Source organism: Epinephelus moara, chromosome 18, assembly GCF_006386435.1.
Source record: "Epinephelus moara isolate mb chromosome 18, YSFRI_EMoa_1.0, whole genome shotgun sequence".
Lineage (NCBI taxonomy): Eukaryota > Metazoa > Chordata > Actinopteri > Perciformes > Serranidae > Epinephelus > Epinephelus moara.
This window is the reverse complement of record NC_065523.1, coordinates 19,754,903-19,782,311: the sequence shown is the minus strand read 5'-3', so window position 1 is coordinate 19,782,311 and position 27,409 is coordinate 19,754,903. Positions and strand designations below refer to the sequence as shown.

Genomic DNA, 27,409 nt, shown 5'->3' with positions numbered 1-27,409 from the left:
TCTTTCTAACACCCACTCTGTGCACAGACTGGCACTCAGTTACTAGTAACACCTGCTGCACCCATATGGCACTACAATATCACCCATCACCTAAACAAAACTAGAACATGTGAGGCGTAAAAAAAGTTCTCACTGTGAAATTGCAAGGCCGCCGCACAAAAAACACTCATTCCAACCCTACCCCTACTCCAGGTAACCATAGCAACCCCTCACCTGTCGTCTCCTCGACAAGAATAGGCAGACAGCCAGGTCAGAGTGACACATTTTCTCTAACTCGCAAACATGCAGGATGATTTTTCATGTGCTGCGCAGTCCCCCCATGCTCTTTCATATTCCCTCCAGAGCATAACCAGGCACACACAGCCTGCTCCATACACACTGGATTTCTCATACCCTCCCTCTATTCTCTGCCGAGCTCCCTCCTCTCTGTTTGTCTCTCATTTAGCAACACTCGTCACTGATGCACACACAGACACGTACGCACAATAACACATTTTAGCTTCACTACTCTGGCCACAGGATGCTGGCAAAATGCCGTCTGCCGCCCACCAAAATGGCAACAGTTATCCTGACCTGGCATATTCTGAGCCCAAGTGAAAACGCGGCCCAGTATAAAGGGACGGTGGGCTGCAGCAGGCTCTCTATTCACTGGAGACAAAACCTGGATCTGTGGCATGATCTGGCCGGCTAGACTTATGAATAGAGCCAGCAATCCAGCCACGGCAGACCCTGTTAACCCTTATACTACGCGTCTCTGCCTCGCCGTATGCAACATAGATGGAGAGGGAGGCACTGATGTGTAGTATTAGAGAGGGGGTAGTGAAAACTAAAACACTGGCACTGATGATGACAGCTCTGCGCTGCATGTGCGCTCACGATAGAGCCATGCGGCGCACAAAGAGACCGGGGATTCCAGACACACGGCTGCAATATACAAGGCGACAAGCAGTCAGTGAAAAACTCCAGCAAAAATTTACTAACCGCAGCCTCATCCCTCACTACTCTCCCACACAAACTTCTGCTTTTATCTCATCCCAAGTGTGGAGGGAAGTTAAAAATAATTCAGAGAAGAAAGGGGGGCTAGCAGACTGACACATTCAAACAAGCTGTGGTGTAAGGGATGAAGCTAAAGCACAGAGGCTGTTGATAAGTTAGGAGGGGACAGGCTTTATCCCGGGTGATGGGGGGGGGGGGATGGGCCTCACCACCTTGGCTCTCATTTTCCCGCCGCTTTCATCTCGCTGCACACCGCAGACCCAGTGACTCACCCAGCGAGCAAAACACAACCAAAACCAATAGCCGGCAGATAGCATCTCTTACGCTAACAAGCTTTTCACTTGGGGATACCATCAGCTCCCTGGTTTTCTCATACAGCTAATTAGGGATGGACTGAGAAGCAGACCTGCAGCTATCTATCCACCCTGTTTTTATCCTCCTTCCTCTCACTCTTTTTCAGATCTGCTGCTTCTCTCTCTGTCTCTGTCACTCTTTCCTCCGTTGTGCTCTCTCTCTCTCTCCCTCTGTCTCTCACCCCAGCACGCACAAACACACACCTCTGTCTCGATTCGAACCACACTCCATTCACTTTACGCTTCTATCTGCCTCTCCATCTTCCAATCCACTACCACTGCTGCCACCACCGCCACTGTGTCCGGCCCATGGCCACTACTGCCTCTTAATCCCATTAGACCAAACTCAATCAATTATCCAGCCAGCCATAAGGATCTGAGAGCATTAAAAGGTTAGCTCAGGAGATTTAAAGCCATTGATGTCTATGACAGGAATGCATCCCCTCCCTCCCACCCCCTTCCTCCAGCACTCCTTGCTTACCAGCGCGTTAGAGTCTGCGAACGTGTGTATGTGTGTCTGCGCGTGTTCATCAACATGACACCCCGGCACCAACTCGAGCCACCATGCATTGCTTGCGGATCTTTAATCATGTCCCTGCAAGTCCCGGCAAATTACTGCCTTGTGATGGTAATCGATAAAGCGATAAACGCAGCCAGGGACTGCAGCTGCTGGAGCGAAGAAATACCGCTGTGGCCACTGGTTGAGTTTTTTTTTTTCTCATAATCTTATCCCCTCTTGCCAAGAGTAAAGGAGGAAAAAAAGCAGAAAGAAAGACTCTCTTCTTCCAAGCAGGAGAGGCACAACGTGGGGGAGAGGAGAACAATGTGCCCTCGTACACTACACTGGCATTGAGAGATGGAGGAGTTGTGGAGACACAGGTGCAGGTCAATCAATGCTATAAGGCAAGATAGACTGATATAATCATATTGTAATCTGGACACTCACCCCCCTCCCCTCCATCCTCCCTACACCCTCCCACCGCTGCCGGTCCATAAACTCCATGCCCCTCTGCCGCTCCATTCATCGCCAGATCTAATTCTCTCACTCCCTCTCCTTTATCTTTCCCAAGCGCTCCTCTCCTCCACCCTCTCTTCACTGACTTGTTCCTTCTCAGGCGAGAAAATTAAATATGATCATTCCTCTTCAAAGGCACCACTATTAGCCACATAATGAATATTCAGTTAATGTAGCACAGAGAAGAGACTGTGTGAGTAACCGAAATAAGTGACAGCTAGAAATGAAAGGTGAAACTCTCAAACTGATTTCCAACGGCCTTACCGCACAAACCTGAAAAGCAAATGAATGTGCACTGCCGTATCATTTTCCCTACACTTCATAACCAAATAACACGAAACATTAATTATTACAAATACCTTATTACCATGAACGAGCAGCCGTGTGACATTTAACGATGTGATTGTAGATCTACCTCATCAGAGTCCAATACATCATTTATGGCTCATTAATATTTCCAGTGATGAATCATTGATTATAGGGCTATTATGAAATACTTCCTCAAATCTCATGTCCCTGATGCGACCTCCGCTGGAAAATCATTTGGCTAAGGCTTGAAAGGCGCTGGAGCACTTGTGGCTTTAACTTTAACTCCACTCCTAAGGACTTGTCAGTCTGCGTTCCAGATGCAGCTGCCAAGCACCTTCTCCACTGGGATTCAAATGTGTTTCCTCATGCAGACACGATAGCCACTTTCCAATTTCAACTTCATCTTAAACCACCAATTTCTGCTGCCGTGGCGGTGATTGAAATATGAAACCCTGCATATATACAGGCCATTACAGCGAATACAAGGCCCCAGCTGCTGTCTGTCTGCCCAGGGAAGTGAGAGGAGAAGAAACAACAGGGATCAGCTACAGTCGGAACACATTTCTATTTATTTATTATTCAATAACGTTGAATTGGCCCCTGACCCCCGGCAGCAACTCAAGCCAAACTACCCTCAGAAGAAAATGGCAGCCTTGCTGAATCAGGAGGAAATCAAACAGAATCCCTGGGGCTCAGTGGTATGAGAGTTCAAATCTGACAGAATTTGATGAGTCTCCCCTTTGAGTAAATCCTTTTTGCTGTTTTTGATTCATTCGAACATAAGTCAAAAGCACAGACATTCACTTTCTAGGGCAACACCATGAACAGACATGCCAACATAGAAATAACAAGTAAATAAATGAGTCATCCCATTAAGCAGAGTCTTTATGAGCATCCTAGAAAGTGATGAGCATTTTTTCTGAGCACGCATCTGCTCTCTCTCTCCCTCTTTCTGTCTCCAACCCCACAAACCGACATGTTTTTTTCAGGGGCAACATGTAGTGCTTTTATCTGTCTTTTTATGCCTCTCCAATTTTCAACAGAACGGTTTGATGGGTAGGTACTTCTAACCTAATTTCAGCTGGAGAGAAAAGATTATAAAGTAACAGTTGTTCAAGTGCAAAATAAATGAATTGAGTAGCATAGTGCATAGAACAGACACCAGAAAATAGTGGGGGAATGAGAGTGGTGGGGGGGGGGCAAATGCTGCTAACACACTGTTGTCTGCAGCTTTCAAGGTTGTTTCAGCTGTTAATTAGTTCAGTTTGATGGCTTGCATCCATGGGTGCAGTCTAACCCAGTTAAGTCAGATGCTCAATGAGTTTTCTCTGGGCCTTAAATACTGAGCCGCTGCTCTACAGGAACCTGGCTCAAGGTTAGCACCATGGTGTCAGTCATGCCCAATGTCCGGCGCTCACAGTCTGCTGTGCTCCTCAAGTGGCTGCCAGAGAACACTCACCAAGGTTACGTCTGTCAGAGGCAATGAGTATCCCACTTATCTCAATCAAAGTCCTTCTCAAATCTTTGAGGGATTGGTCCTGCCTGTGCTTCAAACCCAGGAAAAAATAAGGACATTAACTTGGGGGAAAATGGAGGGGAAACAGTCACGCTGTTGCACCTAAACCGAACAGCTTGACAAATAACATCTTGGATTATTAAGCCGCAACCAATCAAATAAACATCCTCAATTAATCAATTAAAATTGTCGCCTACTGAGGGAAACAGATGAACACATTTGCATATTCTTGTTTGCCATAACTCTCATCTGGGTTAAAGACAGAACATGCTTCATGATACTAAATTCTCTGATGGCCATGGGGTGGGATCACTGTGTTTTCTTTTTCTTAGGTTAGGGCTTTTGATGTTGATGAATAGAAAAATGAAACACATTAAAAGAAACAAGTCTGACTGCACGTCATAGATTACTCACTGATTTTTTTTTTCCTTCCAGTCAAGAAGAAGAAATCTTTCATGCTGCATTATTATCACCGCAAGGCATACGCTTGGAAGGGATCATACATTTGGTCGTGTGTGTGCATAAATGTGTGGGTGTGTGTATTTGTCTGTCTGCAGTGAATCTCACAAACTACTGGACCGTTCGGCCTATTATTTTTGGTGTGCATTTTTTGACTGCCTGCTCAGGGACGTCTCATGGTTGTGTTGATTTATAATTGATGAAAATCCTGTTTTATTGACTGTTTTTTTGTGTTTGCTGACTCCTCACTCTTCTTAACAAACCAGTAGGGGCCATAAGTTTTCCTGAAATCGGCTTGGCTAAAAACAAGGCTTACCTAGTCTGTTGAAGGCCACATTTTGGCCTTCGTCATCGGTCAAAACTGAAGATATAGCCTACTGAATATGCTGCCTTTGCTTTTTAATGACTATAACCGTGAAAAAAAGACCGACCAGTGAAGGGAAGCAGGGAAACTTTGCTGATATTCAACCAGCTGTGTGTCATCGCGGTGTGTGCAGATGAACATTGTTTGACTTCACCTGGAGATCCCAGACAGTCCGGCGACAGAGGTGTCGGTGCTGGCGGTGGCACCATTCATCTGTACACACTGTGATGCCACAGAGCTGGTTCAATATCAGCAAAGTTTCCCTTTATATTCATTGTCTTGTGTGGCGATCAGCAGTGATGTGGTGGTTCACTTTTACACTGTGATCTGTAGCCTATAGTTCGGCTTTAGCTTCTAACTATCTTTGTCTTTTTAACCTGTTGTTGCTGCTGAGTCAGTTTGACATCCTGGATATATCCTTCAAACACAGACTGTAGACCCCTCTGTCTGCTTCTCTCTGGAATCACTGTTTCATCTTTCCAAAAATATAATATTTCTTCAGGGAGTGCAGTTAGTTTCAGTTTGGGCTCCATGCTTACTCCGACAGCTTGTTGGACCATCATAAAGCAGCAGGACTTAGTGAAAGGTTAATTCCATGATGATCCATGAGCCACAAAATTTAGGTACAATTGAAATATATTTGAAATGGTTTCTTTTTGCCTATTTGAGTGTGTTTGTGTTGTTATTTCCTCCTTTGTTGCGCTGTAGCCTACAGACAAACTTGACACCGTTCAAAGCCCAATTACGAACAACATGGATCAAACATTTCAGGCTATGTTTTAGCTGTTAAAAATACATTCATCCTCATAATTATATTGTATCTACATTTTACATACAGGGCCTGTGAGCAGGAAAACTTCTGCTCTTGGCAACATGCCATGGATCCATCATAAATAAACATTTATTTGCTTCTGAAACGTGCTATGGTGAGTCTGCTGAAATGATAAAAGTTGTCTAAAGCAGCTCGGGCAGCCACCTGGCGGAGATCTGCACTCTACAGAGTACACTTTTGTAGTTTCCGCTTCTGGTTTCAAACAGCAACTGCAGAAATGAAAGCGCTCCTACTTGTATATTGGATGAAATGTGAACAAATGCCTTTCAGTTAACATTGGCTCGCTATTTAATGGCCGTGTAAGGTAATGACAGTGTTTAAATGCCAAACTACAAACACAGAGAGATAAATTGACATATCCTCATGTCCCCAAAGTGAGTCTGAAAGTAATGAATTGTTGCTTAATGACAATAAATTACAGCACTTTCTTTCCACGGGAAACAGTCTATAAATTGGTTGACAGGAAATGTAAATGTGTTGTTTGTGCCACATAAATCACCAGCTAACAATATGACACCTGTGGATTTTCAAAAGTAAGAGAAATCCGCTTTCAAGCCTCCCACCTGCTCGATATTTCACCCATAGTAATAAATGATCTATTCACGGTGACATCATGCACAAATGGAGCAATTATTTAAGATGGATACTTTGATGGATGATGGGCTAATTATTATTTCGGGGACAAAGAGTGAGGTAGACACCGGCTTTGATACATCGAAATGTTTGTGTCCAGTGAGTAAATAGTCTCACAAGAGGATGAGGTTGTCATTCTTAAATGTTGGGGTCTTTTTTGAGTGTCATCATGCTGTGGCATTCGTTTGTGTTTCACTGTGTGTGTGTGTGTGTGTGTGTGTGTGTGTGTGTGGGGTGGTGGGGGTTGTTTGTCTGATCCCTCCATCTCCAGGGGCAGTGGTTCCCTCTCTCATCAACCATGCCCAGCCAATGTGACTGTCACTCCCAATCTGCACTGAGAGGGGAGCCCGTGCCTATTTTTATAAATGTATTCATATTCATTAGCCCTGAGTGTCATTCATAGCAGCAGTTCTTTAATGCTGCGCGTAACCATCAGAGGCTGGAGGAGCCTGCCTCCTCTCATCCCACAAATTAATAACACAGGCAATCACTGCAAAGGTGCCTACTGTCAAACAACAATGGCTCCTGATTTGAATCAACTGCGCGCACCTCCTCATTTCCACATGACACACAAAAAAACACTCATCTGTGGTCTCCCCTTGGGGAATCTCGACAGAAAATGCCATTGTACCAGCCTTTGAAATATGAAATCATTAATTTAAGTGAGAATTAATTACAACCTCTTTTTTTTCCCCCTTGACCCACCGCAATATTCTGCCTCATAGCATCTTGGTGGCAGCCGGTTAATTGTGCAGAATAACTGGTGTGAACGCCGGCTGCTAATGAGAGCAATTAGGCATCAGACTCGCATGAGATTTCACTTCACCCGCTCACTCAAAGACAGCACACTTTTCCTTGATTGGCTTGTATGTGTCACATAAAGCACACAATGAACTCACACAGTCAACCAGCGCATGAGTGTCAAGTCCTTCTCTTGTGACTGATATCCAGGAAAAATCCACTCTTCTATTATGACTGTACACTCTGACGTATGTAGTTTTTATAGAATCATTAATACCAATCACGTGTGAGTGTTCCTCTCCCTACTGTACATCCACTTTGCCATGCACCATTTTGGGCACTGTGCCTTCTAAAGTAATGGAAGTGGAATGCTTCTTACAGCCTTGCCATGTTTTTTTCATGGCCATTGTTTCTGCTCCACCCCACTTTAAATCAAGAGCACAATGCATCCTTCCCCAGCCCCCCTACCCCACCGTACTTCACTCTGGACAACATTAATAAAACAAGCTTTCAATGATGCAGAGTGCAACGCCACATTGGGCTCTGAGCAGTGGTGTGATTAAAGCTTTTAAACACCGCCACCCTTTGAGTTTGCATATGTCAGCTCTGCAGTCTGTGTTTGTAACAAGGCTGGTGGGGTACATGTTCTCTCTGTCGTTTACCTTGTCTCTTTTTCTCTTCTTCACTATTCCTCACTAATGCAGTGGGGGCAAGAAAAGTGCTGGGCCCGCTTTAACATATATAGCAACAACGGGAGCTTCGACAATAAAATCAGAGTGGGGTCCACAGAGGAAGATAAAAGTGGGAAGGTAGCTGCTGTGCTACAGTGATTGCGTCTATTGTCCAGCTGTACTTCTTCCTATCTTTGCATACCAGTCAACCCACTCATTCCACTCTGTTCCCTTCACCTAAGTGTTCTGCTGCATCTTTTATCTTCTTATAGAGTTACAGTATTCACTCTGAAGCAATGTGAAAGACACAAATGTATCAGCATAACATGTACTCAAAGAACACATTTTTGATTGGTAATTTCGTCTCACAATCCCTTCTCTATAATCTAATGACGCCGACCCCTTGAGTTATTACAAAAATGGAAATAAAGCTTTTTAATTGAATTTCATGAAATTAAACATTGGCCAGAGCAACTTCATTAAACTGATATAATCCCACTGACTCTACCATTTCTGCTGTCCCCACAGGCAGAGAACATGTCCAGCATTGCTACAATAAGATATGTGCTCAAACATTTCCTTTCAGACACAAGGAAATTACTCTCTGAAAGCCCCCCACTTGCAAATTAAAATAGCTTGACCAGCAATTTGTAAAAGCTTTGAGGACAACGACACAGAAATTTACCCAGAGGCCTCTGCAACGGCAAAACAAGTCAGAGCAGCTGCAGCCGTCATATGTCCACATGTAGAATCTGCCTGCAAACAACACGAGCCGACCCTGCCTTTGCGTAACGCTCTCGCTTTAGTCAGGCATCGCAAATCAGTTTTGAGCCATATGTACGTCACATGTGATGTAGATCTGATCTGGCGTCGCTCTCTTGGGTAAAGCTCTGTGTCAGCCTAGAGTGTGTTCACATGTCCGCTGCATCTCCAGTGTGGAGACAGGGGGCCGATATTGTCAGAAGTCTTCCTGGTGCGGTACAGTGCACGTCCCCAACGAGGGACGCTCGGGCTCGTTTGTTGAGGTACGTCTCTCTGGCTCGGAGACAAGAGGAGAGAGTGACCGAAGCACTGGGGACATGGCAGTCCCCTGCAGAATTAAGCAGGCTGCGTCTCAAGCCCCTGTGACAGGAAATCTCACTCAGATCACAAAAGGCAGCACTGATTGCGTCTGACATGTGCATCCTCTTCCCTCAGATGCAGTGTCTTTGTTTTGTCTGGATTACTTGTGTGTAGGCATTTGTATTTTTGTGTACCCTGCGTGTGTGTACGTTGCGTGCGTGTGTCAGAGCGGGGGTGTTATTCTCCACTCTGCCTACTTCTTTTCTAAAATTGAAACGATGACCTTTTTTCTACATATCGCCTGTCTGCGAGAGTATGTAAGAGCTAAAGAGTGTGTAAAAAGGCTGATTCCAAATTAAACAATTAGACTCAGGGGAGGATAACCAGAGATGTGTAGTGTCTAACAGGCCGCGCACACCGCTGAAATGCAGGGGTGAATGTATAAAAAGGCTGGCAGTGGGAGAAGTGGAAGGGTTACTGTTTGGGCTCAAACTGGGCACACTAATCCCTTTGATCCCCCCATTTTACTGTCAGCTGTTTCCTAGCTACCGTCGGATCTGCACAGAATTTAGGATTTGTGCTACTGTACACCACAGCAATCTCTACCCCACTGATGCAGCGCTCTCCTTTCTTTCCTCCATCAATACCCCACCCAGCCCCCACCCTCTCCCCCCACCTATTGCCTCCTCACAACGTCCATAGCAATATTCATTTCTCTTTCTGTTCCCCTTTCTCTGCCACTTCACTGCAGTTGGCAGTGACTGCGACATGGCATGGAGACAGGTTAAATTGGAAAGTATTTTGCACAGAGGGCCATTGGAGCATGACGTTTCACACTGAAAAAGCTGATTCTGATTTTGTCTATTCACACGAGACACCATGGCTGTGCCCCACTTTCATTAGTTGTGCCGAAAACAGCATTCAAATACTGGTTCGGTCTTCTGAGAAGGCTCAGTTTAGCAGTAATGAAACAATCCACGCACGTGTGTGCAGGTGCATGTGTTAGAGGGAGAAAACGTGTTTGCACATTAGTGTACATGCACACTGTTGCCGTGTGCATGTTTGTGCATCTGCTAACATGCATTAGAGTAATAAAGGCACTTTTATTGGATTCCTCTTTCAAGCCGCCTTGGAAATTAAAATAAATATGCATCTGTATCTGCACAGGATCTCTTTTGTCCTTGTCAGTATTGCTTGTTTTCAGGGGTGCAATGTCCCACTGACTTTCCGCTTAACCTCCGAGGAGCTCTCCCAAACAGATCCTAAATCATTCCAGGCGGAAACACATGACGGACTCGATTTGCGTATTGGCAGATTCATGCTTCATTGTCAAACACTGGCTCTCCATGGCCCTGCATCTATTAATCCTGTAAGCATGTGAAGGAAGAGTGAATACAACGAGTTTCTCAATTTGCTGATTTCAATAAGAGCTGCTGAGTTGTATTGATTTCCGTATATGTACTGCACACCTACATAATTAGTATCATTCAAGTAGTCAAGCTCTCAGACCATCCCTTTTTTTCTAGAGCCTTCGTTCATTTTGTACGTTCAGATTAAGTATTTTAAATTGTCCGAGTTCATTCTCAGCACATAAATGGAAAAGCAATGATGTGCGATGGAGAAAATTACGGTCAAATATGTCATCATTCAGTGTGCTCTCAAGAAATGTTGTATAAATAGCCTAAGAAAAAAACATTTTCCATAGAAATCACAAGGTTAAAGTTTGTTCTGAAGATCTGTAAATATCTCTCTAGATGCAATCCGCCTTAGGAGAAGAAAGCGGGCGTCCATACAGTGTTGAGGAAAAGCATTGTCTGGGTTCTGACTGGAGGCTGAATCCAGCCATATGGTTTCAGTCTCGCACCTGAAGCACTTTCATGGCTTGCGCTGAGAGGCCAAGGAAAGGGACTCCAGATGTGACACGAGCCGTCGAGCAAGAAGCCCCGCAGTACTACTGTCAGCTGCCATCACCATCACACTTCTTAACTGACACGCCGCTGATGTTCGAGGCAAGGACAGTGATCAAAGATATGTGTACATTAAAGTGCTGCCAAACTACAATGACAACCAGCTCTGCTCTATGCCATGCATGCCAGACGGGAATTCCTTATCAGGAGACACAAAAGCACTGCTGGATGAGATTGTAGGTAGGAATTTCTTATGATTTATCTCCCTTGACGCCTTTGCATGTTCAGTGCTTTAACATCCACAACGACATCCCCTGGTATCTCTGTTGCGAGCCATTTGTTTACAGTGAAGGTGGAGCACTGTCAGGATGTGACAGTAGGTATACTGAGCTCTGCCTATCTCGGGGAAGAGGGAGACGGCAGGTGTTGGGTTACACAAAAATCAAACATGATAAGGAATCCCACATGGCCGACAACAGGACAATGGGGAATGAAAGTCATCTCTGGTCCTAATCGATAGTGAGCACAAGGCATTGAGATGCAGCTTGAGGCATTTCGCCAGGCCCCCTAGTGGGACCGGTAGGCCTGCTGCCAAGCACGGCCTGAGCAGCAAAGTCAGCCCTACAGATGGAGAGCATGGAGGCTGCATCTTTCCAGACAAGACCCTGCTCCGTGGATAACAAGAATGTCACAAACTGAAATAGTTTTCAACCTGCTGACCCCTGACAAGATGATACATTGTTGTTTTTTTTTTATTGCCATTGTTATGTCATCTTATGCAAACAGTGGTGCCCCAAGAAATTTTTCATGGGGGTGGCCAGATGGGGCCTCGGATATAAAAGCCATGGCTGAATTTCAGGAATTCAGTGCTGCTGAAAACAATGTCAATATGGAGAGTCAAGGAATCATATGCTGATATACTTTGCTTTCTTATTTTACAGTTATCATTTTTAATAATCTGATGTTTGTAGACTAATACTGGTACAGCTAACATTTGGAGTTCCACAAAAATCCTGTTTTAATGTGTTTTTTATGTGTACATGTGTTAGGCGATTCACTGCTCTTCAAAGGGGTTTGTTGTCCTTTTCCTTAAAAAGACAAACAGCTTTAATTTGAAGGAGCAAATTGATTGTTAGGAGCAAACCATTCAATGGGAACAAGCCTTCTCAAGTTTAGGGGAGATTCTTGGGTACCCATAGAACCCATTTTCATTCAGATATCTTAAGGTGAGAGTTCAAGGGACCCCTTTGAAAATGGCCATGCCAGTTGTTCTCTTGCCAAAATTTAGCCTAAATTTGAAGCATTATTTGGCACCCCCCTGAAAAGCTGTGGTGACATAGTCAGTACCAAGTAGTCTAGTTTCACAAAATACCACTATCTTCATGATAGCTTGAAAAAAATAGCATGCCAGAGCCTCTTTGAGACAGTATCGTCAGTGTCCAAATGTTTTCGCCAAGGCCACCCTGATACAATTGCTGCCCCACCCCATTACATCCCCTGTAGGGATGCACCGATCCTATATCTGGATCGGATATCGGCCCCGATATCATCAAAATAGATGGATCAGGTATCAGAAAATGCAACCTATATCTGAGGCGATCCTTCCCCTTAAAATCTATTGTGACGCGAGCTACGTCATACGTCGTGGAGTGAAGGAGAGAATCTGCTGTGTGGAGGTATTTCATACTATCTCAACTGCTGTTTCATCTTGTTACATTTTATCTTAGGAGAGAACTGTGTAGTCAGTGCCTGATGCCTCTAGTCTTTTCTGTTCTACATGTAAAGGTATATAGCTTTTTAGGTCAACCATGGTATCAGATCAGTATCGGGTATCGGCTGATACTCAAAGCCACAGCATCGGGATTGGTATGGAAACTGAAAAAGCTGGATCAGTGCATCTCTAATCCCCTGGCCCCTCTTTGGGGCACTACTGATCATGCAAGACTGTGATAATGCACTTTTAAGTTGGTTAAAAAAGAGTGTCAGTCGAAAACTTCTAAATCTAATTATTGTTCTTTCTTTTATTGGTGCTTCTTGTTTTCACTTTAATGCTCAATTTGTTCAATAAAAGAGTGTTGGAAATAATTTCCTTTCATTTTTTTTATATTAAACAAACAATTTGTTGTAATTCAGCAATATAAAAGTAGCAGAGAGGCAGAACTGAATACACTTTAACATCTGTTTACAGATCACAAGTAATATCATTATGGAAATATCCAATAACATTATCGCTTAAATATCACATATCTCCCTCCTGACCCCACTTCCTTGCATTGGGCATGGCACATCTAAAACAACGGCTCTTCTTGAACAACAAGGAAAAAGTTGGCAGTAATACCTGGAAAACGCAGCTTTGCTAGTCAAACAAGCAGGCAGCAAATACGAACTGGAAGAAAAAACAAAGTATTCTTTTCTTCTGCAGCTTTGGTGTCGTGGGGCTTGTTCATCTGACTCGCCTTTATTGCTTCTTCCACGTTTCTGCATTGACTTTAAACAGCAATATATTGGCGTGTCTATCTACATCATCACTCACTGCAGGGACCTGCTGCTGGTGGTAGGGCAACATAACCAAGTGTTGTGACTGGCCTGGTTTGAGGTCAGCAGAAGAATGGAGCAGAATGTCAAGATGTGCATTCATTCATGTGAATGTACAAAGAAAAATGGATTGGTACCACCGCTTGTTGTTTTTTTTTAGGAGAGGAAGACAAAACATGCCCCTTTCCAACCCCCACCACAGCTTCTCCTTCATTTCTCTATTTCTTTGCCTCTTTTGCCATTTTATTCACAACACAAGAATACACTCACCAGTCCCCAGGAGGGGCAGGCTGAATGAGAGAAGAGATTCAGTGTGCACATTATGCTGTAAAAAGCATTGTTTCTCACCACAGTTTTCCTTGAGTTGCCTTTGTGTTGTTTAAATGTTTACATGGAACAGCTTGGGGGCTTCAAGACAGATGTATGGTCCAAGAATACTGCCTCAGTACAATCCCTCTTTTCCCTGGATGAAAGTAATGACACCATTTTGAGGGCTTTTCAAATCGCTCCTTAGAATGATGCATTGACGAAGCAGCGTGCACAACATCTTTGCTCCCCTGTCAAAACGATATTAGACAAATTAAACGAATGCCAACGCTTTGAATCCCCCTCCCTACCCAAGGTCATTTCCTTTCCATGTCTGTCCCAGCTCAGGGCCTGTTCTGAGACATTTCTTTTTGTTCTTGATAGTCAAAGAGGTACCTCCTGGTCCTGTGTCAGATTGATTAGACTTTTTGCCAGGAGAATTAATATGGGAAGAATTTGTCTCTTCCCCCCTTGCAGCGCTTCTCCCCTCAGTCTCATCAGTAAACAAGGAGACATGGAAACAAAACCACTCTCAGCTATGTGATTAAAATTGGCCCCAAAAGAAGGACCTGCCTCCTCAGTCAATGCTGCTATTATTGAAAAATCTAATTTAAGAAGCCTATACCTTTCCTTAACTGTATTTTTCACCCAGTGGGACAAAGAAGCGCAGTCTGTGGGTAACGAAAATCATTCTGCATGACATGATTTTTGTGGGGTGAAGATTTGCCCTTACCCTACAGGTTGCATCATCCCCTGTATTCTCCACGTCCCTGCCTTCTCTAGCCAATAAAATTCTCAACGCAAACTCACATCACAGTGATAAGCACTTAACATTAGCACAGCAAAACTAAACTCCAGCATAGTAAGTAATCATTTCAGCCAGCTACCCTAATATGGCAGCATGACAGACTCATGGTGGGAGATAGGACTCTTTGCCCCATGCAAATAGCCATTACCATATCCCTTTGGGCAAATGGCAATTACTGGGCAAGGGGTGAATGCCAAAACCCTGCGGTACAAGTTAATTTGATTACATTTCCATTATGAACTATAAACACAGTTTTGCTGCTCGACTGAGCCAATTAAAGGCCTCCTGAAGCTAAAAAACGTTGACAGCACAGCGGCCCTATTGTTCTTCAACAATAAAGCAGATCCTAATCATTTGTCACCCTTAAACAGGTTCGAGGCACTTGTATTCTCTTTCTCCTCTGAAACATAACCCTTTATTTATTTATTTTTTTAAAGGTATCAGACTTTTTCATTAATTTGTTTCCAATGTTGCTGCCAGTGAGCAGCTTTTTTTTTTTCTAATTCGGCTGTGATATGTTCCATCTTGGTGAATAAAGCATCCTGTGGCAACATGAATAAACATGTGTAGAGAGCATTTGGCAGCCGGAGAAAAAGCAGCCAACCGGCCAGATATGGGAGGCAAGCGCTGAAGACACACAAGAAGCTCGATTTGGAAGACAGGCTGCCACCACGTTTCACCTGAGGCTGTGCAAGCTACTCGCTGGTCTTTCTGGGCATGAGCCATGTTGCGAAGAAAACAAGCATTTAGTCCAAATTTCAGCAGACATCTGTTAGCTCTCTGGAGCCGTAAACATGTTTAATTAACTACATTTCACCAAACATAGAGATACATATGTCATAAATATGCAGTGTGTGTAATTACGGTACGGTGGCTGAGAAGTTCCACTGCCCCCACGTCACTGTGCCACCATGTGGGACTTGTGACGTGATAAAAGTTTAGGGAAACGCAATGATTTCATCACGCATGGCTCAGGATTTTGTATCATCTCCAGAATCAGTTGCCCGAGGCCAATGTGCCATCAATGTGAGTATGTAGGTCTACTTTTGTGGAGCCACATGCAAAACAGATTAGGCTTTCTGTTATTTGTGAAGGAGTGTTGTACGTGTGGGCGCAGACGATCGGGTTTGTCATCAGTCTTTGTTGGAACTAGGAGATGCATTTGATTCTATTAAAACAGTATTATATTTCTCTTGATGGAGTTGTGTAATCTTGTACACATTGATTTTTCTATCTTTCAGTGGATGTGTTTGCGTGTGCGTGTGTGTGTGTGTGCTGGTGTGTCACTGATGTAGATGAATTATGATCTGGTGCCCGCATTAGAGCAGGGAGTTTTAATCACACAAGGATTCAGAGTGTTTTAAACAAATGCTTTTTTTGTAAGCACGGTGGATTATCATAAGATTTAAAGATTTGGAAATGCCTGACAGCTGTCAAGCTGCATAATAACGTACGTCCAGAAAATTATAGCAGCTGCCGGTTGGCAGAATGTCAATGCTGCTATCTAGATTAAAGCTCAATAGACAGGAACATACAGTAAGAGCCAAGCAAGCACGCACACACACACACACACACACACACACAATTTCAAAAACACACACAGCATGATGCACATAGAAACACAGTCAGTCACAAGGCACACGGGTAGATTTCAGCAGTGGAGGCTTTGTGGAGGGGTGAGAAGATACAGAGAGCGCTAACAGGCGAAGAAAGACAAAACCTCACGTCTATTTACTTGCTATTTCGATAAGGGGGTCTAAATGAGTCTTAAAATGGCATGCTGAGAGCAGCCTGTGGCAGGAGAAAGGTTCCCCTGTGGACTCTATCAGGTATCCTCTTGTGAACTGGTGCAGCCAGCAGTATTAAACGCAGCAGGAGCCACAGTAGGAACCTGTTGAAAAACAAGTACATGCCACCTCCGGTTCCCCAGGGCCTCGTGTGCTTGTATGTCGCTTAATTTATGACAGTCTCTGAGGTCCTGCCCTCTCAGTGAATGACTACAGCATCTCTAACTTTATGCACAGGCACAGCCGCACTGCCGGTCTTTCGCAAACACGGATGCCCCACGAGGATGAGATCTGCTTCCTACTTCAGAAGAACAAGACCTCTCTGGCTTGTGTGAGGACCCCATGCATAGACTGCATCTTCACTAAAGAACCTAAAGCAGCGATTGTGCGCCATAGAGGAGGTCCTTCTCAATTGAAAGAGCAGGCCGACAGAGGAGTGAATCTCTCACCAATGCTAATGCGCAGCCGGGAACATTCAAGGGGCCTGAATACCAACTGCAAGGATGAGAAAGAGGTCTGTTTGGGGAGGAAAGGTAAAACCCTGTGAAGTAGCCTTGAAGCGCTCAACAGATCCTCACAGACTCCAGGCATGTTAGCTTGAGAAAAGGATGGTAATAACAGCTAGAGGAACTGTGCCCTGCATAATAAGAGACGCCTGAGACTCTTTTCAGATAACGCTGGGAGCACTTTAGAGCAATGCGACCTGTTCAAAGACAAACAAGCAAAGGGATTATGTTGCTTTTAGCACTTTGGTGCACTGAGCATTGTGATTATAAGATGGGGAGTACATAGAGAAGCCACTTCTAGTATGAGTCAACTTCCAATACGAGACTTTTTTTCTCCTCTGGGACCTACTGAATAAATGCCTCGAGAATTTGTATGTCAAGCATTTATCTTTCTTTTGTGGTTCTGCATGACCCTGTGTAATAAGAGCCACGACCCCGTGGTTGGAGCCCCGAAACAAAAGGTTAAGTGCCATTTAATGTGAATATACATCAAGCCTGCTGATTCAAATTCATAGTCCAGTAAGCCCACACAATATATTCTGTCCTTCATCAACTTACCTTCAGTTCCTGTGACAACTGGCAGTTATGCATTTCCAATTATGAAATATAGAGGCAGGAAGGATTTGCTCTCGCCGGCTTTTTCTCGCAATCTACCATCTAGTGTGTATCTCATTACCTTCGCACATGGTCAAGAAGCACATCCACTGACAGATGGCAAGTGACAAGTCGTACCCATTTCGGACTAACTGTATGATTACTGTAGATCATGTCCACGGCTTTATCCACTCTGAATGTGCTGGATGTGAATGAACCCTACATGTTGTGATTTATTCATTCTGCTCTATTACTTTCACACAGCCTGTAAGTAAGATTGCAAAAAAATGGACACGAGGCAAATGTGACACAGCCTTCACATAATGGGCCTGCTTCATTGTCCCATAGTCATATTCATACAAGTTAATGACTGGCTCTGCTTGGCTATTAAGGTGGCCTATGGGCAGGAGGGGCTACAGAGATTTTTAAAACTAATGACATGAATATGAAAATATGATATCTAGAAGATTTAAAGTCACTGGCAGAACATGATAAAGCAAATAATGATTATGATGCTCACAATGACAAATCAAACAGGCTCATCTGAGCTGCTAAATATGAGTGTCCAGTTTTGCAGAGGCAGGCTGAGCTCCGTGAGCTTTTGGAGCGTGCGAGTGGCCTTGTGGTTACATTTGAGAATGTGGCTGAGGTGAAACCGACAGTTTAAGACACGAATTAAACAGTTGACAAATTTAATCTCATTTACTGTGCGTCAGGCAACAACTGGTCTAAGTTTGGCGATGTGGCCAGACCTGTTAAAGCACGCATTTATAATATCTTGGGACAGTTTTTGTTTGCCTACATATTTTTTTTTGCCACTGTACACATCTCTCCCACAGACTTTCTTGTGCGCTCCCAGCGACAACAGGACAACAAAATAAATACTGAGTTGTACATCTTACCTTGAGCCCGAGCGCTGAGGATACAAGTCGCCGACAGCAGAATCCAACAGGAGACCCACACCTGTCCGACTTGACCAGTCCGTCCAGCTGTAACCATGGTCCGCGGCGCCACCGTCGAGCCACCGGTGCGCCTTCCCCGTCTCCACGCTGGGGACATGTTGCTCGGTGGCCACACACTCCCGGAGAAGAGTCCTGGCTGCTGCTGCTGCTGCTGCTGCTGCTGCTGCTTCCCGCGCGTCAGACTGTGCTCCTCACTGGTGATGAGGGTGAGTGACTGGAGAAGGGGGGGATTGTGGAGAGAGCCCACTCCGTCAGAGAGCACCAGGCATGCAGACAGGCACGCGGTAGTATGAAAAGCCTGTGGACAAGTCCCGCATGAGCAAGGCGGAGTCAGTCCAATTGAATTTGCTCGGCTGTCAAGTGTGCGAGACGGAATATTGACATCATCTTCTTACAGCTCCGAATAACCTCTGAATGTATCACGGAGAGATTAGTCAAATAAAAAATATAAGATGGAGATGGTGGCTGCGCGCAAGTTCGTGTGATGTGAGGATGACAGCTCAAGCCCAAATGTGTCATATGACAGTCCTCAAAAATAAAAAATAGAGATCAGTGATTTGTGTGTTTGATCTCCAAATTACCTTCCTAGTGCAGCTGTCCTTGAGCAAGGCACTTCTGCAAAGCCAGCTGCTCCATTTCATTACCAGCAGTGGGCTGCACCGTGGCTCCCAGGTGTGTGTGTGCTGTTTGAAAGTGTAAATAGACTCAGTCCACCTTCCTCCAGAGGTTAAACAGGTTTCCCTGTGCTTAAAAAACGACCTCTATTTTGCCACTGTGTCATTATAGGTGGCCACTGACTATATATATATAGTTTTTTTTATGAATTGACCATCACATTTAGCAGTGCGCACAAGCTCAGCCAAACAATGCCACGACAAGTGCTCTGTACACTATTGCCACCACGCGGCAGAGAGCGGTAGGATATATCTATTTGGACAGCTGTGATTGATTGTTGACACGTTAAAACTAAAAGCCTCGCTTTCCCAACTACCTGATGACAACTAAATCTTTCCAAATAGCTGTTTTGGATGTTTCTACTGCCAAGGATAAAGCCTTAACGGGCTCACAGATTTAAAGTAAATGGTATGAGCTCCGTTCTGTAAATCTATTTATTCTGCATTGGCCTCAGTTAACCCTAGCCCTGTGATGTGGGTTGAAAGCAGAACAGCCAAGCCATTACACAGACAAATAGCAAAGGAAATAGCTTACACCTGAACAATTTAATGTGATTCTGAAATTAGTCTGAGATCAAGCAGGATGGCAGACTGTTACCGTCTGTGAATGCTCACCCCATCAGAGTGCTTCCTCTATCACCAGACAAAGGATAAAAGGCGAGTTTGAGCACACAGAAATGGTGGGCACTCCTGAAAACAGAGGAGGGCATACATAAGGGGCTGTGATATCTGCTTTGTTGTCCTTGCTCCTTTTGAGCTCGCTGAAAAAATGCATACAGGGCAAGGTGAGCTTAAAAGAGCTGTCACAATATTTCTGCCATACGTGTGCCATTAGATTCTGAGAGTAATATCGACTAACGGGGGAACATCCAAGCTACCGTGGGCTAGGCAAAGCCTGCTGCTGCTTTTCAAAGAGCCTGGTTAAAGTGTAAACAGAGGTGGTACTCTCTGCCTGTGGGATGCTGCCTCACCTCAGTCCCTTTTATGCTGTGCTTTGTGTCGTCCCACAGTGAATCTGCTCCACAAATAACCAACCCCTCTTTTCCCCTATGTCTTACCAAGTCTCATTGCCACCAGGAACCTCATTTGGTGTCATCCATTGCTCCCTCTCTTTATTTCCTCTCCCCTCACCCCGCTGCCACCCCATTCACCAATCCCCTCCTGATAATGATGTGCTGATTATGAGGCTCTTAGGCCAGCAGATTGCTCTCCAGTCTCATTCGCATGCAGTGGAAAATTGCTGCTGTCTTGGAGCCCCCACCCCGCTGCGCGTATCAGGCAGGTTGACATTAGCAAGCTGCTGGGAACAGTGCTCAGGCACCAGGGCAGGTGCTCTGTCTCCGTCTCTATAACTGTTCTGCAGCAGAGGAAACAGACGCTGCCTGATGCTACAAGCCACACAGTAGGGGGGGGGGGGGGGGGNGGGGGGGGGGGGGGGGGGGGCACCACAGGCTGGTGTCAAACAATATGGTATTGTGTAGCTGACATTTATACATACGCTTACAGTGAATAGTTACTTTTACTTGCCAAGGGAGAGCCGGTGCTTTACAGTTTAGCACAGACTGTAATAAAATAAACTCATTTACTCATCTACTAACGTCAAAACTGCTCCACTAGTTGACAGAGGTCGTTCATTTCCAAAGAAATGTGTTTAATCACTTCATCTTCATATTGCACGTAAACTAAATGACAACTAAAACAGAGGCGAGAAAAAAAAAATGATATCAAGTAATGGCATTTTTGAAAAGGTACAGCAGGAGTCCTTGATGAACTAAATGATTACACATCTACACACTGCACTTCTATACGACATTGACGAACAAACAAAAAAAGGTTGTGTAATTCTTTTCAAGCTGATTTCTTCCATTTCATTTCGAAACCTTGGAGAGCCTTGAATAAGCACTTTAAAATCCACACCAGTCTCCATCTGAACAGGTCATTTATTGTACATTTTCTTATAAAAAGCACAATAGAAGTCAACGTGTTTGAAGAATTTGTTCTTCAATTAAGTGTAATTTTCTTGATAGTCTCGGAACCTGACTCTGAGATAAAATGGCACGTAAAGACAAGTGCTCTTTGCAGAGTGACATTCACTTATATAGTATAGAACTTGTGTCTTGTGACTCTATTTGAGTCATCGGGTTTGGTTTTTTACATCCTTTTTTACATTAGCACTGCCGAACCTAGCATATTTGGTGCCATTGGCAAGGCTCCCCAACCCATCCCACCCCCTCCAAAAATATCTCGTATTTATTACATACAAGAACAAAAGCTTGTTTTTTTTGTATCCTTTTCACATTAGCAATGCCGAACCAAGCACATTCGGCGCCACAGGCAAGGCTCCCCAGCCCTAACCAACCCATCTCCCTCCAAAAATATTTTGTATTTATTAAAAACAAGAACAAAAGCTTGGTTTTTTACATCCTTTTCACAACAGCAGTGCCGAAAGTAGCATATTTGGTGCCACTGGCAAGGTTCCCCAAACCTAACCAACCCATCCAAAAATATTTTGAATTTATTACAAACAAGAAGAAAAGCTTGGATTTCTATATCTTTTTAACATCAGCAGTGCCGAACCTAGCACATTCGGCGCCATAGGCAAGGCTCCCCAGTCCTAACCAACCCATCCAAAAATATTTTGTATTTATTACAAACAAGACGAAAAGCTTGGTTTTTTACATCCTTTTCACATAAGCAATGCCGAACTGAGCACATTCAGCACCATTGGCAAGGCTCCCCAGCCCTAACCAACCCAACCCATCCAACCCCCTCCAAAAATATTTTGTATTTATTACAAACAAGAAGAAAAGCTTGGATTTCTATACCTTTTTAACATCAGCAGTGCCGAACCTAGCTCATTCGGCGCCTTAGGCAAGGCTCCCCAGCCCTAACCAACCAACCCATCCCAATCCCCCCAAAAAATCTTGTACTTATTACAAACTAGAGCAAAAGCTAATAAGCAATGAATAAATAAATGAATAAATAGCTGACAATCAATAATATATAATGAAATAATTTGATATGTGCAAATTTCAAGTTTCATCTTTTTTCTTCCTGTTTTGTACTGTGCCTGGGATTACTTTTGCCTTTTCATCTTTATTAATCTAATGCTCTCCGCATATTCACTCCACCATACTCATCAATGCTCTAGCATGTTCTGATTGTGACGATCACCCACTGATGAACACATTAAGGTGAGCTGCATTGCCAGGAGTGGAGGTGGTACCCTGACAACGGACCAACTGTTAGCATTAGATCATGATTAGGGTCATTTTTTCTTGATTTTCTTCTATTAACATACATATTTTTTGTCAGTGTATGTGTATGAGATCGGGTTGGTGGAAGATGGGGGCTCTGTCGCCCATAGGAAGATATGCTACTGCAAATCAGGATCTTTTGATGTTCCCAACATGTTCAAAATAGCTGATGTTTCTCTGGGTCACTGATCGTCACTTGGCAGGTAACCGCAGTTCACCGTCAGCAGGACTGTGCCGATAATGCACTCTCATGTAGCATCACAGCTAAATAAATACTCATGTTGGTCTGGGAGACGGGGAATGCACCATGGCCTTTCAAAAGCTGTTCTCTTTCCATCAGCTCGCCTGATTTGAAATGGCTTGATTGAAATGAGCTTCATTTGAGATTGGCCGTGTGCTCGCTCACTTATGCATGCAGCCATGATAGCGCAAAGGCAAACAAAGTGGCCGTGAAATACCAGTCTCTGCCTATCACATTTGTGGGAACAAACAGTTAAGTTACTATGGTCTATCTGTTTTAAACAGGAAAACAGTCCAGCCATTCGTTTCAGCTTTGTTCTTCATTCTCTGTGTTCTTCTGTAGACACTGCTGCCCATTTGTCACACACGCTTTTGTTGTTGATTTTCCAATATGGATGTGCATTCCTCAGAAAAGAAAAAAAAAATGTGTTCCCTAACAAGTGCCAGCGCACACACAGAGCACATACACTGCACAATGTTGTTGTATCTGTCCTGACACCTCATCTATAGTATCTCACAGAGAAAATCAGATTTCTCCGTGGTAACAGATCATCTCACGGCTCTTTCCTTGAGACGGTGGTAAACTCCAACTGCAAATTGAAACATGAAAAATACAACCAAACTGCTACTGGGAGATGCATAGCTGCGTCTCAGCAAAGACATCAGAGGATAATATCCCATTCTATGTTGCACCCTTAGATCTGTTCTCTCCCCACAACAAAACCTCATTTGCATGTCTTTGTGCATCCGCTGGACTTAGCAGCTGAGACACTTTTAGGATTTTGCCATAACGATGTAAGTTTCACAATAAATGATTTTAAACAATAGCGTCTACAGCATATCAATACATGTGTTCAAGTTTTCTGAGTTTGTTGTTGTTGTTAAAAAAAAAAACAATACTAGGTAGGTCTTAGATTATTAATAATATCAGAATGTTCTACGGTTATTACCCAAGGGACAACTCACTTAGGAATATTGCCTTGAATCACTGGCATAATTGGTCTCCTCCAGTCTCACTTTGATGTAAATAACATTAGCAATTTTCCAGTCATTTTGCATTGATCTTCCGCTGCAGAATTCTGCCCCAAGAAGCAGCTGGAAATTGAATGTCTTAAACTGGAGATGTGAAGGGTGCATTTCATTCAAGTTGTCAGAGAAACTGCACTACCTGAAAGATGCAACATTATTGGGATTGATTCTGCGCCTTGCCAGAGGCAATTTCCGTCCACTATACACCCGACAGAAATGAGCACCCTGAAATGGTATACATACACATGCGCACGCATTACATTTGACGGCCGATGCAGAGTCAGTTACAGTATGACTCCACATTACGCTGTAAACTGCCACTCCAGGGCCAAGTCTTTATCAGACTGTTTGCTTTAAAAACAATTCTTTTCATAAATCCACCGTGCCAGTTGACAATTTGACATTTGTTTAGTGATTGCTGTGTCCTGTTTTATGTTTGGGACTATTCCTCCTTCCTGTGTCACTCCCTGTGACCTTCGGTGCACTGATTTGGCAATTTATTGTTTCTACTTCCTCTCCGTGGCCTTGCTGAAAAATGAATAAGAGAAAGCACTGCTGGTAGAAATTGTGTTTTTGTTTCTCTGTCCTTTCTCTCACTTAGCCGGCTCCGTCTGAGCAGCTGATAGCGTGACAGCTGCAGCGCTCCACAGCATATAAAGAACTTACTTTCATTGCATATGGTCATTTTGAGATGTCGAAAGAGTGCAGAAATGTAGTTTACAGCACGGCGTAGATGGCGACACAATCAATGTTTACTGCATTGTGCTGCACAGTTATGAGTTTTCTCGCAAAATGAATCGGCTAATCAATAATTATTACGGCTTGTTTTTTCCTTGCATATGAAAAGCAGTTCATAAATCACAAGACAGTTTGGAGAACTGTAAACAAGAGCGAAGTAAAAATGTGCAGGGGAGGAAGAATTATTAGAGAGCATTTCCCTGGTAATTTTTAGATCACCGGCTGATAAAGGTCATCTTTGTCATCTTCATATTCAGCTGTTGGAAGGTAATTAAAGCAGCTATTTACATGCAGAGCAAAATAATTTTCCTCACTAGCTCTCGAGTCTGCCTCTTGGCTGATCGCATCACACTGCTAAATCCTTGAGCCCATAAACCCCGCCATGGTATATCATGGCATTATAAAATACCCTGGGCACACTAAAGATTAGGTGGGATGAATAGAGATATAGAAGCCAGAGGTCTCTTACGATTTCACACTGGTTTTAGCATGTGAAATTCTTCCCTGTAGCCATCACTCTGCCATAAGACTCCTGTGTGTATGATGCTGTTGCAGCATACCTATTCAACCCAACATCTAAACAGAGAAGAATCCATATCTTGACTTTAACAACATTATGTTAAGGGTCTCTGTGGACTCGCTGCCTTTTTCCAGGTGTTCATTACAGCCTGGCATAGCTACAGTTTGTCCGTGAGCAATGCAGAAGGCAGGGTGACAACAGCCCCTGGAGTTTAACAAAGTGTGAAGATTCTGAAACCTAATGATTTCCAAAAACCAACAGTGGGAGATTCACAGCTTGCATGGGCAGAATTTTAAACATAAACAACATGTTTGACCCAGCTGTGTCGATCCCACAGAGATGAAACTATTGTCTGCTTGGTCTGCATACATTTGCTGCATTTCCAGCACAGTGAATTATGGGGCAGAATGCTTGTAATCAGATCAATGGGTTTGAATTATCGCACTGTACGGATGGCATTATACCATATTAGCTGGCTAAACTTAAGCCAATTGAATTGCCCAAGTAGCTTAGCAGTGACAGAGTGATTTATGTAGTTTTCAGGTTTGGCCTGTAGTGTAATGTAAATGAATGTGGTGGAGCCGGAGTGCTCCCATGTGGGTCAGGCATTGTTTGGGCTGTCTAGAAAGCAAAAGACAAGGTGTGTACAAAAAAATTAGCATTCAGTCCAAATGCTCTGAGCCCTCTGCTTCTTATTGTCAACACAATCACAGTGTAAAGGAGATGACTATAAAATAAAGAGTGACTCATCCTTTTCAAACTGCGTGGCAAGCTAGAGCATATGTCATTATGTTAAGTTGCATCAACTGTACGGTGTCAGTGAGAGGAATTTGCTCTCAAAGTGACTGACATCAATCACTGCTGAGACATCAACAAAAAGATAATGTAGCATACGGCTCTGACACACTAACAATTGGTTAGACTGAGTAATGACAGCGATGATTCTCGCAGATGTCTTGCAAGAGCATTTGCCGACTGTCATTAAGAAATTATTCCCAATAGGGAGAGATTAAAACATTAGCAACATGATGCTGTCCTGTAAATGAGGCTTGAAAGACTGCTTCTTTCCTCTTTCCTAATGTAATTGGCCGCAGGAGATTAGATGACCCGTTAACAGTTTATTGGAAGTATTTGTAAGATTTGCCATAAAATGACATATTGATTTTCATAAAGCAACAATAAAGTGGGCTGTAAAGTACATCAAACCATAACCCAGGCAAGTTATAACGGCATCAGAGCTGATGAGATTTGATGGAGCTGTTCAGGGTAAGGGTTTATATTATTGATGTAATTTTTTTTCAGTATGCAGCCCACGTCCTCCGCAGTTTAACACCTCAGTGTTAAAGCCACACAAGGTTAACAAAGCAAGACATCATTTTCATTAGAGAAGCCACTTGAGCTAATCATAGAGAGCTCTTGTGAAGTGATTATATCAAAAACATAATTAGTGTCCATGTGACGTCAAAACACCGTGTTTGAAATTGGACAGCTGCAGTAACTAAGCAGACATAAACTTACAAAGGAGGTCTTTCTTGTCATCAGGAGCAAGGAGCCAAACATTTGTATGCTGGCACTAAATATGGCTGCTCCATAAATTTGATACAGTGCCAAAAGGCAATCGTGTCCTTTAAGTCCATTAAACATTAACCACTGAGCAGGCCTCTGCTTGTCTTTTTGACGACAGTCTTGGATTGAATAGACTGAGCACATTTCAGGTTCACATATTTTTTTCCCCCTCAGGCAATAAGAGTGGGGAGTCAGATATTATCTCCTGTTGATGCAACAGCCTCCATCAGTCCATACAGCCAGCCTCCAAACCTCCAGGAAGAACGCCTGCGGGCTTCAGCAGCCTCAGTAGCCCACAATTGAGGCCTTATCTATTCCCAAACGCAAAGTCTTTATGTTTCAACTTGGGGTTTACTACTGTCAAGGGAACATAGTCAAATACATCAAAAAACAGCTTTATCTTCGTTATTTAATGTTTGCCTTTCCTGTATTTTAAACACACACAGTACACAGCAACCCATAATCAAAACTTCATTCATTTTTAAACAAGAACAGCCGATGTCACCCCCAAGTAATTATGCTAAGATCAAGTTATGATTAATTAGAATCAAGTGTAGTTAATTTATGTAAGACTATCAAAACAGAAGGATGAAGACTCGATAAAAAAAACTAGAGTGATCTGTAGAATTTATGCAGTCTGATTGACGTTTGCTGGATAAATTCTGATCCTGACCTGCCATCCTGCCCTCGCAGGTCTTTATTGACTTACCTCTGTTGTTCCTGACTCAATACTGGTTGCCTCATGAGACTTCAGAGTGACTGAGCTCCCAAACCTCTGAACATTTTTTTTCACTCCTTCTTATTTAGAGTAAAACAATTGAATGCAATCTTATAAACTTGTGAAAAATATGAATGTATAGCATTGGGAAAATAAACATGTAGCAGCCCTGTCTCCTATAAAGTTACATTTATATCCAACAAATGTGAAAGAAAAAATACTTTTTGAGGGAAACGTAATGCTTAGCATGTTATGTTTGCTATTAGCTTATACGAAAATGATGCTAATGTATCTGGCAAGTCGTAAAAATG

At 43.5% G+C, this 27,409-nt stretch overlaps 1 protein-coding gene across 1 annotated transcript in view; it reads right to left on the bottom strand.

Moving 5' to 3' along the window:
- Positions 1–18,505, bottom strand: part of sdk2a (sidekick cell adhesion molecule 2a) — a 99,003-nt gene extending 80,498 nt beyond the window's left edge. The window contains exon 1 of the mRNA XM_050068384.1: positions 18,297–18,505. Within this exon, the coding sequence (XP_049924341.1) occupies positions 18,297–18,453 (157 nt within the window). The 5' untranslated portion in view covers positions 18,454–18,505. The remainder of the gene's footprint in view (positions 1–18,296) is intronic.
- Between the last annotated feature and the right edge of the window lie 8,904 nt (positions 18,506–27,409).